The sequence below is a fragment of the Macaca thibetana genome, chromosome 7 (assembly GCF_024542745.1).
Source record: "Macaca thibetana thibetana isolate TM-01 chromosome 7, ASM2454274v1, whole genome shotgun sequence".
Lineage (NCBI taxonomy): Eukaryota > Metazoa > Chordata > Mammalia > Primates > Cercopithecidae > Macaca > Macaca thibetana.
Window position 1 is genome coordinate 139,696,700 of NC_065584.1, and position 14,182 is coordinate 139,710,881.

The 14,182-nt window shown below is 37.9% G+C and overlaps 1 protein-coding gene across 3 annotated transcripts in view; it reads left to right on the forward strand.

Moving 5' to 3' along the window:
- The window catches only part of PIGB (phosphatidylinositol glycan anchor biosynthesis class B), a 210,878-nt gene that overhangs the window by 178,175 nt on the left and 18,521 nt on the right, over nucleotides 1-14,182 (forward strand). The window contains exons 4-7 of one of the 3 annotated variants that reach the window (XM_050799796.1): nucleotides 614-668; nucleotides 3,121-3,225; nucleotides 5,300-5,430; nucleotides 7,547-7,687. In XM_050799796.1, coding sequence (XP_050655753.1) covers nucleotides 651-668; nucleotides 3,121-3,225; nucleotides 5,300-5,430; nucleotides 7,547-7,687 — 395 coding nt within the window. In that variant the 5' untranslated portion in view covers nucleotides 614-650. Of the gene's footprint in view, nucleotides 1-307; nucleotides 669-2,902; nucleotides 3,226-5,299; nucleotides 5,431-7,546; nucleotides 7,688-14,182 lie in introns of those variants that run through there. The other 2 variants (XM_050799797.1, XM_050799798.1) reach the window with 2 other exon arrangements.

The following is a 14,182-nucleotide window of genomic DNA, read 5'->3' on the forward strand; positions in this document are numbered from 1 at the left end:
AGTAAGGTCTTTGAATAGTCAGAAGACAACACAAGGGTATTTGGCTCCTGTAGCTTAGGGGAGGAGTCAGGAGCTTCAAGAACAGAAGTATGGAATGAGGAGCTGCCAACATAGGCCTAGTGTTCAAGTTACGCCTGGCATGTTTCTTCTCTTTACCTCACTCCACTGCTTTATTTTACTCTTTAGCAGGTCCTTACTGTATCATGGAAAATTATGGTATCAAAATCTGGAGAGACTGCTAATGACTGGGAGTTCAGAACTCTGCTTATTTTTATGCTAAAGTCTACTTTGTTTTAAATTCAAGATTTCTACTTCTACTTAACCACCCTAGAAAAACTTCTCTTTATTCAGGGTAAAAGTCTCTAGCTCTTAACCTCATAATCATAGATAGTATCCTGTAGATACTTTGTAATTTATTAATATTCATCTTAAAATGTGGATCTCCAAACTGACACAATACTGAAGGCAGAGTAACTAGTTCAGAATATGGTGGGTTCATTAACTTACATTTCTCAGAGCGCAGGAATTCTTTTAGCTGTTTAATAGCTACCTCACACTGTTGGCTCATATTAAGTTTGTAGCCAAATTGACTTTTCATATGAACTGCTTTCAGGGGGCCTGGGAAGTAAGGATGAAGCTTATAGCTCCCTATGCAGAGTAAACAGAAGGTATGTACATGAGTGCCTTTTCCTGTATTTTACAGGGCACAGTTTATGTGGAACTAAGTACCGTGTACCTTTAACTTTCCAATTTTAGCATTTATTTACACACTGTGGACAAAAAGAACATAAAGCTAAAGTGCTAAAAGCCACTGACAACTCAAAGTAAAGCAGCTCCTATAATGTGGAGTTAATGAAGTTTGATTCAACAAAAATATGAATTAACAGCCGGCGCAGTGGATCACACCTGTAATTCCAGCACTTTGGGAGGGTGAGGTGGGTGGATCACCTGACGTCAGGAGTTCGAGACTAGCTGGCCAACATGGTGAAACCCCATCTCTACTAAAAATACAAAAATTATCCAGGCGTGGTGGCGGGCACGTGTAATCCCAGCTACTTGGGAGGCTGAGGCAAGAGAATCACTTGAACTCGGGAGGTAGAGGTTGCCATAAGCCAAGATTGCACCATTGCACTCCAGCCTGGGTGACAGAGTGAGACTCTGTCTCTCACACACACACACACAAACACACAAACACACACATACACACAAATACAAATTCACATACAAATTTTTAGAAACACATCTTTTGAACAAACCAAGATTAAATTGTGCTCTACCATCGTGTTATTTTGTTAGTGTTAACTATGACACCTTTTTTTTTTGGAACTCCGAGAGATGCTAGTGCATAGCATTAGCATTTCTAACTATAGTTGTAATACATTTATTCTTTATTTCAATTTTACACTTAAATTTACTCTTTAATGTCATCTGAATACCATGTTCATATAATTGCAGAATATTTGTGCTTTTTTAAAAGGTAATTTGTTGGTTGGGTGCAATGGCTCATGCCTGTAATCCTAGCACTTTGGGAGGCTGAGGCGGGCAGATCACGAGGTCAGGAGACCAGCCTGTGCAACGTGGTGAAACCTTGTCTCTATTAAAATACAAAAAATTAGCTGGGCGTGTGCCTATAGTCCCAGCTACGCTGGAGGCAGAGGCAGGAGGAGGTGGGAGGTGGAGCTTGCAGTGAATGGAGATCACACCACTGCATTCCACCCTGGGCGACAGAAAAAAATGTAATTTGTTATTATCTATATTGCAGGATAGAGAAGCCGTGTAACTTAGTAATTAAAGTCAGGCCAACCTGGGTTTATAATGCTGGATTTCATACTAACTAGCTGTGCAGCCTTGTGAAAATTACTTAACCTCTCTGTGCCTCAGTTTCCTCATCTATAAAACAGTCCTTTACTCAGAAGATTGTTAGGACTAAATGAGTTGGTACATATAAAGTACTTAGCATGATACATAGTACACAGTGCTGCAAATACTTGAATTTTTAAAAACCTGTTGTTGCTAATGAATATAAATATATTTTTAAAATAGAAACAACACAGTGAAATGATTGGCTAACTATTAATATTTACATTAAAATTAGGGCCAGGCACAGTGGCTCACGCTTGTAATCCCAACACTTTGGGAGGCCAAGGTGGGAGTATCACTTGAGGCAAGATTAGCTGAGTGTGGCAGTGCATGTCTGAAGTCCTAGATGCTCAGTAGACTGAGGCAGGAAAATCGCTTCACCCCAGGATTCAAGGCTGCAGCCTGGGTGACAGAGTGAGACCCTGTCAATCAATCAATCAATGTAATAAAAAATAATTTTAAAATACATGTATAATATATATGTGTATATATATGTGTATATATGTCATATATACACACACAGAGAATGAGACTGGTAAATATTTTATATTTTATATTTATATATAATATATATAGTTATATTTATAATATATTTTATATTTATATATAATATGTTTGTCTATATATGTCATATATACACATACAGAGAGACTGGTAAATATTTTATATTTTATATTTATATATAATATATAGTTATATTTATAATATATTTTATATTTATATATAATATGTTTGTCTATATATGTGTATATATGTCATATATACACACATACAGAGAATGAGACTGGTAAATATTTTATATTTTATATTTATATACAATATAGTTATATTTATAATATATTTTATATTTATATATAATATATGTGTGTGTATATATGTCATATATACACACACACAGAGAATGAGACGGAAATATTTTATACTTTATATTTATATATAATATATAGTTATATTTATAATATATTTTATATTTATATATAATATATGTGTGTCTATATATGTGTATATATGTCATATATACACACACATACAGAGAATGAGACTGGTAAAACTTAAAACTACATTGATTATTTTAATGAGAATATAATTTTTATAGAAAAAGGGATGTAGTTTTGCAAAAGAATAGAAAAATATATTGTCTATTTTTGTACTAATAATGGCTTCCCATAGATAGTTGGATCAGCTTGTTGACTTTTATCATAATTCAGTGTGAACCAACAGATGTTTTTAACATCCTGTTCTTCTTTTTAACTGATGAAGATTTGGATTCCTAGACTTGCCCAAGCACTTCTGTCTGCTGTAGCAGACGTGAGACTTTACTCATTAATGAAGCAACTAGAAAATCAGGAAGTGGCAAGATGGGTGGTAAGTCCTAAATACTTTAGAAGCTGTATGCCAGTTATTTCATTCCTATAGGTATAAAGCACATGGAAACACTGATTCCCAGAACAATTTTAGAAGGTAATTCATACAGCTTTATAGAGGTACGTCCATAATTAAGAACAGTAACATGCAAGTGGGGCACCTGCCATAGCTTTTCTTCTGATTAAGCCCTGGACAGGGATGCCCTCAAACCCTTTTAGAGTCTAAACCCTGGGAGACAGCCTTTGGAAGCCCCTTCACTCCTCAAAACTATCCTTGCCTCTCTTTCCATAGAATTGAGTAAGGATAGTTCTAAATTACCAACTACTTCACAAAGCATCTTAACTATTTACAACCCTTGTTCTGTTCCTCTAGCCAGCCTCTGTCTGAGGTGCAGCCCAAGAAATCTTTTTGCACTGAAACTCTTTCACTTCCGAATGAGATGTTGGAAGTATTAGGTTGGTGCAAAAGTAATTGTGGTTTGTGCCACAACAATATTAGGTTGGTGCAATTACTGGACTCATGTAAGGAAGACAGTATGGTATAGAAGACTATCTTTTGTCATTTAACTTATTTCAAGGTGGAGAGATAGATTCCTGACATCTCCCACTCAGATCTTGAATGGATTTTTCCCATTTAAACAATATCCTGATGAGGGATTGGATTCTGTAGTACTGTTGTTAATTCACTTGGCTCTTTGTAAAGTTAATAAGCTTATATGAACCTGTTTGAAAGTCTTACTACCTTTTTTATATTGTTTCTATTGGAAAATACATTCTAAATTCCAAGTAACCAATTTAGCAACATATCTCTGAAATATAATTTACTAATAAATTAGAAAGGGAACATTTCTGCAGGTATTCTATTCTTTTGCATTAAAAAGAAAGATTGGTTTAGCAACTAACTCCTAGCTAATTGATTCAGCGATATGGTTAGCCTCATTATTTTGTGCTTATATTTTATGTGCATTGCTGAAGACTCAACATAAAATGGTAGGCAAAAGTCATGATGGCTTTGAAGTCCTTCCCCCAAAGATACAGCACTAGGGCCGGGCGTGGTGGCTGACGCCTATAATCCCAGCACTTTGGGAGGCCGAGGTGGGCAGATCACAAGGTCAGGAGTTCGAGACCAGCCTGGCCAACATAGTGAAACCCCGTCTCTACTAAAAATACAAAAATTACCCAGGGGTGGTGGTGGACACCTGTAATCCCAGCTGCTCGGGAGGCTGAGGCAGAATTGCTTGAACCCGGGAGGCAGAGGTTGCAGTGAGCTGATATCATGCCACTGCACTCTAGCCTGGGTGACAGAGCAAGATTCCGTCGTGGGAAAAAAAAAAAGAAAGAAAAAGATAAAGCACTAGGTTCTTCTAGTTTAGGAAAAACTTTTACTTTCATGAAAATTAGGAACATTTTTTTAAAGGCTGTGTTTGGCCAGATGGGAAGCTAGTGCCACATGCTTAACAATTGCCTCAATAAGTTTCTTTTAACACATTTGTTTTGTAGACTTAATGGTGCTCTGTGTGCATGTTCTTCCAAAAACTGATTCATTAATTTAGTCAATTTCCAAATTAAAATTTAATAATGTCTCCTGATTTTTTTTCCCTGTTTCCTGTTTTGTCTTAATTTTTCATTCCAAAACAGGGAAAACATTCCAAACAAGGTCAATTTAAAAAGTCACAATACTTGTGTCAGTACTATAAGACAGTTTGAGAAATATTGATTGGAAGAATCTAGTTATGAATTTCAATCTTCTTAAACTCTACCAGAAAAGAATCTGTTTTTTATGTGTTTCATTAATGGAAAGTGGGATTGATTTTAAATCAAATGGAGTGCCATAAAAATGCACCTGAAAGTATAAACTTCTTAACATGAACAAATACAGATCTGCTATTATTTTAAACCTGTGTTTGATACAAGTTTCTAAAAACAATGTTTGGGCATGCCTACTTACTTTTAATATCATCTACCTTTTCATGTCCTTTTCACAATATTTAGACTTGCTTGCTATTTAGAAGATAATATGTACTAAGGTTTTCCATTTCCAACTTCATACATGTTTGCTCTATACTTTTTCTTAGTTTTTTTGCCAGTTGTGCTCCTGGTTCACATGGTATTGCTGTACCAGAACCCTTACAAACACCATGGAAACTGTTCTCACTATAATTGCTCTTTTCTACTATCCTTTGGAAGGTTCAAAGTCTATGAACAGGTAAGAAAAATTATTGTTAATAATTATGTACAAAACTCTACTTTTGAAAAATCTTAAATATCAACATATTGTAATGTCTAGTAGACCCCCTAATTTTCATGAGTCATGAGAACCACAATAATATATTCAGTTGATACATTATAGCAGAGAACAGATAATACTCAAACGGAATAATTAAGGAGAGTTTAACAATAGGAATATTTGCGAAGGTGTAGACAATATTTAGGAAAGCCAATAAGGAAACACCATCGTACCGCCAGCCTAGTTATAGCAGGAAGTCTGTAGTATCTCTAGGCCCCAAAGAGCAAGGAGAAGAAATGGTTACTGGAATTTGTAAAGAGCTATAATTATAAGAGAGGGCCCCAGCAGGGGACAGGCACAACCAGTCTTTAGCAATAATGAGGAGACAGCCAGGGGAATAAATAATCCTGACCCAACTCTTCTGCCTCTCAGCCAAAAACAGTCAGAAACCAGAAAGCAAGGTAGCCACTGATGCTGTCCATTCAGGTCAGCTTTCCTGCATGCAGACTAGATAAAGGCTGGAGGAGAAGAGATTTGGAAGGGCAAATAGGAAATACTTGCACTTTATTTGGCTTCCTTTAAACTGGGGAAGCAAATACCAAGCAATGGGAACGTGAGTGAAGGCACATAACTGTCAGTGGGCTTCATTTACAGTTACAGTATATTCAGGGCAGATTATCCAGAGTAGTTGTAGAGTGCGGTAGGATGCCTGTAAGAGGAGAAGAATAAGAGATGAGGCTGGAATGGGACTTTGAATTTGGATTTTATTCTGTAGGTAATAGGGAGCCATTTGAGGCGTCTGAGCAGCATGACATAATCAAATCTGATTTTGAAAAACTTTTGTAGTAACAGTATTTAGGATATACTGAAAGGAAAAAAGACAATTTGAGATCTAGTTAAAATTCTAGTATCCATTCTTCCTACACAAAAGGAATAGGAAGTTAAAGGTTAGGAGGATCAAATCAAATAAGATCATTTCGTCCTAGACTCTCTTAACTACAAGAAAAAGCATTCACTCAAGTTATGTATATGATGAGGACTTTATTATAAGACTAAAAGGGAAAATGGGCATCTCAAGCCTTGTGGCCAGGACTGGAAGAAAACTGTAGAATATCTCAGCCACACAAATGAATTGAAATGTTATGCAGAATCCAAGGCAGTTTTGGGGAATGGGCTGTTTTGTTGTGCCTTTATATACCAAATAGCCTATGAATCCTGCCTTAGTCTTCCATCATTTAGGGACTTAGCTAGTCTCTGTCCACTTCTATTCTTGCTAGCAATTACCCAAATTTCTCTGTATCTCATATTCAATTTGAGAGAATCTAATTAGGTCCATTAAATGTCATTGTCTCTATCTGGAGATAACTTTATTTCACACTGGCCAGCCTTAGATTGGCTACTTGGGCCCAGGTGCCGTTCCCTAATTCAGTTAGGAAGTGCAAGGGTCATGTGATACAAAAGGACTGCTATATAAGCATTTTTCCTTGTATAAGCACGACAGATACTATTCCAGACCTCACAATAAAATGACATTTTGCACACTCCTTTAAGAAATGCAAGTATTGGCTGGGCACGGTGGCTCACGCCTGTAATCTCCACACTTTGGGAGGCCAAGACAGGTGGATCACTTGAGGTCAGGAGTTTGAGACCAGCCTGGCCAACATGGTAAAACCCCATCTCTACTAAAAATACAAAAAATTAGCCGGGCATGGGGATTAGCCTGTAATCCCAGCACTTTAGGAGACTGAGGCGGGTGGATCACCTGAGGTCAGGAGTTGGAGGCCAGCCTGGCCAACATGTTGAAACCCCGTCTCTACTAAAAATACAAAAAATTAGCCAGGCATGGTGGCACACACCTGTAATCCCAGCTACTTGGGGTGCTGAGGCAGGAGAATCGCTTGCACCCAGGAGGCAGAAGTTGCAGTGAGCCACTGCACTCCAGCCTGGGTGACAGAGTAAGACTCTGTCTCAAAAAAAGAAAAAAAAAGTTCATATAGCTATTCATACCAAAAGGAAAATGTCAGATCACAGTGTAAATAATAGATAACTTCAAGTTAATTTCCCACTTGTCTTATCACACATTTTCCTCTTACAGTGTCAAGTACTCATCCTTGGTGGCACTTGCCTTCATAATTCGTCCCACAGCTGTCATTCCCTGGACACCTTTGCTCTTCAGACATTTCTGTCAAGAACCAAGAAAGCTTGATCTTATTCTACATCATTTTTTACCTGTAGGGTAAGTGTGGCAATAATCCATCCATTAATTTTAGTAGCCTATAAGTCACAGATTATGAACAAGATTTTACATCTTTCAGTTAATTATTTTATCTTCTAATGTCAATGAGCACTCTTAGTCCAAGGAAATAGAATATTGCAAAACTTATATATTATATTCTTATATTTATGATCCTGATTATAACTATTTTAATTTGCTTAACTGAGTGCTTTTGTAATTACTTCTAACTTAGCGCTTTCTGATGCTTTATTTACTAAATATTTCTCAAATATATTTTAGAGATACTTGATTCTTTTACATTTGTATAAGGCTTTATAATTCACAATGTGTTTTCACATATTACCTCATAATTTTCATAATACTTCTATCTAGGCAATATATGTTTTTATTTGGTAGTAGAGAAAACAGGAGGCTGGGAGAAATTAAAAATGTGTTAGTCAAAGTCATTGGCCTGGTTGCTATACTGATATTGAAACCCAGGTCTTCTAACTATACTATGAGCTCCTAGGATCAGACATATCCCAAGTATCTAGTAGACTACCCCAAATAATTATTTATTGAAGGGATGACTGCATTCTGACTCTTACAACAGTGATCTTTTTAATATACAATCATGCACTGCATAACGACATTTTGGTTAGCACTGGACTGCATTTATGACAGTGGTCCCATAAGATTAAATTACCGTATTTTACTGTACTTTAGTTTCTCTGTTTGGCTATATATATTTTATATTTATTTATTTATTTGAGACCGAGTCTCGATCTGTCACCCAGGCTGGAGTGCAATGGCGCAATCTCACTTCAACCGCCTCCCAGGTTCAAGTGATTCTCCTGCCTCAGCCTCCCAAACAGCTGGAATTACAGGCGCCTGCCACCACGCCCAGCTGATTTTTTTATTTTTAGTAGAGTTGGGGTTTCACCATGTTGGCCAGCTACTCTCAAACTCCTGACCTCAGGTGATCCTCCCACCTTGGCCTCCCAAAGTGCTGGAAATACAGGCATGGGCCACCATGCCCAACCTGTTTAACTATAGTTAGATACATAGATACATAGCATTATGTTACGATTGCTTACAATATTCAGTATAGTACCATGCTGTATAGGTTTGCAGCCTAGGAGCCATAGGCTATACCATATAGCCTAGATGTCTGTAAGCTGTACCATCTAGGCTTGTGTAAGTGCACTCTATGATGTTTGCACAATGATGAAATTGCCTAATGATGCAGTTCTCACAATATATCCCCATTGTTAAGTAATGCATGACTGTACTAGTGTTCACTAGTCACAAGTATTTTTCGGGTAGCAATCTGAAAGGACTAAATTGTCTTGCGTCTCAGTTGCCACTGTTGTCGTTTCTCAGGTGTATTAATAATATTGCATTAAATGTATTCATTCATTCAGGAAGTATTTAATCCTACTATGTGCCAGGCAGTGTTCCAGATGTAGGAGATGCATCAGTTTAACCAAAAAAAGTACCTGCCTTCATGAAGTTTACATTCTAGTAGGGAGAGACAGACAGCTAAAAAGATAAGAATAAATATATATTTGTCAAGTGATGGCAATACAGGGAAAAATAATTGTGGCATAAGGAGGATGGAATGCCAGTGCTTGGGGTGACAGGGGAGCTGTTATTTTTAAACAGGGTGGTTGGGAAAGACCACCATGTAAGGTGACACTGGAGCCAAAACTTAAAGGAGTTGAGAGAGTGAACCATGTAGTTACTTGATGAGAGAATATTCCAGGCAAAGGGACCAGCCAGGTACTAAGTATGTTGGGCATGTTCAGGGAACAGCAAGGAGACGGATGTGGCTAAAAGAGAGTGAGCTTGGGAGAATGGAATAATGAGGTCAGAGAGATAGCAGGGGCTCAGTTCGTTCCGGATTTGACACTGAGGGAGATAGAAAGCCTTTTTAATCTCATCAGCAGCATGATAATAACTTACTCATTTAATAAGCATTTAACCTACTTTGTATCCAGCATTTGATAATTCAGAGGTGAGTAAGATACAGTGTCTGCTCTCAAAGTCAAAGTCTGTGGGGGAAAAAGATAAAACAATACAGATGCTCCTTGACTCGGGATTACATCCTGATAAACTCATTGCAGGTTGAAAATATAAGTCAGGCAAGGCACAGTGGCTCACACCTGCAATCCCAGTGCCTTGGGAGGCCAGGAGTTCAAGAACAGCCTGAGCAACATAATGAGACCCCGTCTCAACAAAAAAAAATTTAAAAATTGGCCAAGTATAGGTGGCAGTAGGCATGCCTGTGGTCCTAGCTACTTGGGAGGCTGAGGCAGGAGGATCCCTTCAACCCAGGAGTTCAAGGTTGCAGTGAGCTATGATCATTCCACTGCACTCCAGCCTGGGGAAAACAGTGATAACCTGTCTCTAAACAAAATAAATAAAAAAGAAAATATTCTACATTAAAAATGCACTTAACACATCTAACATACTGAATATCACAGCTTAGCCTATCATAAACATGCTCAGAACATTTACCTGCCTACAGTTGGGCAAAATCATCTAACACAAACCCTATTTCATAATAAAATATTTGAATATCTCATGTAATTCATTGAATACTATACTGAAAGTGAAAAACAGAATGGCTGTGTGGGTACCATTTTAAAGTTGAAAAATCGTAGGTTGAATCATCATCAGTTAGGGATTATAATTCTTACCCAGTGATTTAAAGGGGTCTAGTGGTCGGATACGGTGGCTCACGCCTGTAATCCCAGCACTTTGGGAGACTGAAGCAGGCACATCACCTGAGGTCAGGAGTTCAAGACCAGCCTGGCCAATATGACGAAACCCCGTCTCTACTAAAAATGCAAAAAAATTAGCTGGGCATTGTGGGGCGTGCCTGTAATCCCAGCTACTTGGGAGGCTGAGGCAGGAGAACGCTTGAACCCCAGAGGTAGAGGTTGCAATGAGCCGAGAACGCACCACTGCACTCCAGCCTGTGCAACAGAGCAAGGCTCCATCTCAAAATAGAAATAAAAATTAAAAATGAAGTATTCTAAGTTAGACATAACAAAATTCTGCAGAAGAACAGAAAGTAATCTAATTTTGCTTGCAGAGGGAATATTAGTAGAAGCCTTATAAAGTGGGTGGTGTTTCAAGTAACATCAGGGTGAATATGAATTTGGCATGCATGGAGAATGAGCTCGCTTAAAGCTGAAAAAGCCTAAAGGAACCTTTTCACATAGATCAGATGCTTGCTTTGTTTATTTTGAAGCGAAATATAGAAGAGAACAAATGAGATAATGCATGTGAAAATATTCTGAAGTTGTGCAGTATAGAACAAATGTCAATCACAGTCCTAATTAGTCTTATATTCAAGTCCTTTGATGCATAGAGTTGGCTTCAGACTTGAATGATATAACAACCTTTTACATATTTAGCACTCTTTAAAAATAGTCAGTTGCATCTCCAAACAGTAATAGTGTCTCTAAATATAGAGAAAAATATTGAATTCGTCTTAGGAAAAATTATAATATATGTGAACCAATTTTTGTTTACTTTTTATATGGCCTTGAGAATTTGGGATATCATTTTGTCATTTTGTAAAATCCAAAATACTTCAATTGCCTTCCAGCTGCCACACTATCTCACCAATAATTGACAAGACAGGAATGACTATAGGTCTTACAGCCATTCCCAAAATGAAGAAGACAATATTATAAACAACTTTTTGCTAATAAACTTGAAAAATGAACACATTTCTAGAAAAATGCAGCTTACCAAAACTGACAGGAGAAGTAGAAAATCTGAACAGTACTATATGAATTAAAGAAATTTAATTTGTAATTAAGATCTTCAAAGAAAGATGCATCAGATTCAAATGGCTTCATTGGCAAATTATTCCATACATTTAAGAAAGAAGAAACATCAGTTCACATGAACTATTCCACAGAACGGAAAAAGAAAAACATATCCCAGTTCTTTTCATGACAATAGCATATTCTCGATACCAAAATCTAACGAGGACATTACAAGAAAGGTCAATTATAAACCAGTATTTCTCATGACTGTGAATGCAAAAATCCTGAAGAAATATTAGTAAACTGAATCCATACAATATTTAAAAGAATACATGACATCCAAGATTGGGTTTGTTCCAAGAATATAATATTTGATATTTGAAAATCAGTCAGTATGATTCATGACATCAAGAGAATAAAGGAGAAAAATAATATGGCTTTCTTAATAGACACACAGAAAGCATATGATGAAACTAAAGGCCTAGTCATGATTGTCAGGGAGGGGGAAGACAACCCTTAGAAAACAAACTGTGGAAAGGGACTGATTCATACGACAGTTTGTATAAAAACTTTACAGAAAAATCGTGCTTAGTGTGAACATATTGAAACCCTTTCCCTCCAGATTGGGAAAGATACAACGATGGTTATTATCTCCACTCCTGTTCAACAGTATCCATCCTACCTAGTGCAATAGGACAAGAAAAGCGAGTTAATGGTAGAAGGGAGGAAATAAAACTGTGACTTTGTATCATGATTGTATATGTAGAAAATTCGAAAGAATCTAAAGATAAACTATTAGATAGGTAAACAAATGAAACATGCTCACTAGATACAGGGTCCATATACAAATATTAATTGCACTTGAATATTAAACCAGTGGGTAAAAGTTTGATGAATAGTTACACAGTTCCAAAGTATCTTCCACAAGAGACCTATTAATTACAAATGATAATTTTATAGCAGAGAAACTTGGGAGACATACCTTAACTAGGTGACTGAAGTTAACATTGCTAGTAATAGGACAAATCAGTATTGTGAGATGCTTGATCTGAGGCACTGAGAAAAACATCCCTTCACTTTGGTGGTGTTAACTGCCAAAATGCATAACCTGAATCTAATCCTGAGAAAACATCAGATAAACCCAAATTGAGGTACATTATGACCACGCCTGGCCTGTAATAAGTCGTAATATCTAGTAGTGTAGGCCAGGGAGCCACCACACCCGCCCTGTAATAAGTCTTAACATCTAGTAGTGTAGGCCGGGCGCAGTGGCTTACGCCTGTAATCCTAGCACTTTGAGAAGCCAAGGTGGGCGGATCACCTGAGGTCAGGAGTTCGAGACCAGCCTGGCCAACATGGCAAAACCCCATCTCTACTAAAAATACAAAAACTAGCTGGGCATGGTGGCGGGTGCCTATAGTCCCAGCTACTCGGGAGGCTGAGACAGAAGAATCGCTTGAACCCAAGAGGCGGAGGCTCCAGTGAGCCGACATCATGCCACTGCACTCCAGCCTGGGCGACAGAGTGAGACCCTGTCTCAGAAAAAAAAAAAAGGACTTATTACAAAGCTATCGTAGTTAAGACAACTTAGAATTAGAATTAGTGCAAGGTAAAACAAATAGATCAGTGGAACAGAATATGGTCCAGTAGCATACAAACATATGTAGTCACTTTATGAGGAAAGTGATACTGTAGTACAGTAAGGAAGGGATAGTCTTTTTTCTTTTCTGATTTGTTTTTGTTTTGTTTTTTTTGTTTGTTTTTGAGACAGAGTCTTGCTCTGTTGCTCAGGCTGGAGTGCAGTGGCGCAATCTCGGCTCACTGCAACCTCCGCTATCTGGGTTCAAGCGATTCTCCTGCCTCATCCTCCCAAGTAGCTGGGATTACAGGCACCTGCTATCACACCTGGCTAATTTTTGTATTTTTTTTTTAGTAGACACGGGGTTTCACCATGTTGGCAAGGCTGGTCTTGAACTCCAACCTCGTGATCCACTCGCCTCAGCCTCCCAAAGTGCTGGGATTACAGGCATGAGCCACCGAGCCTGGCCTGGATAGTCTTTTCAATAAATACATAGTTGGCTATCCATATGGAAAAAAAAAAAATCTTGACTCCTACCTTCCCAGCGTAAGCAAAAATGAAAAACAAAAAAGCAAAAAACTCTAAGGGAATTATAGATCTTGATGTAAAGGTAAAACAGTGGTGGTTGTGCAAGATATGACAGAATATCCTCATGATCTTGAGGCAGGCAAAACTTTCCTAAATAGACGATAAGTACTAACTATAAAGAAAAAGATAAATACATTTGAATATATTAAAATTAAAGACTTTTGTTCATCAGATTCACCATTAAGAGTGAAAAAGCATGGCCAGCGTGGTGGCTCACACCTGTAATCCCAACACTAGGAGGCCAAGGCGGGTGGATCATGAGGTCAGGAGATCGAGACCATCCTAGCTAATATGGTGAGACCCTGTCTCTACTAAAAATATAAAAAATTAGCCGGATGTGGTGGCAGGCACCTGTAATCCCAGCTACTCAGGACGCTAAGGCAGGGGAATTGCTTGAACCTGTGAGGCGGAGCCTGCAGTGAGCTGAGATCATGCCACTGTGCCACTGTACTCCAGCCTGGGCAACACAGTGAGACTCCGTCTCAAAAAAAAAAAAAAAAAAAAAGAGTGAAAAAGCAAGCTACAGATCAGAAGAAGATGCTGTTATACATGTAACCAACTAAA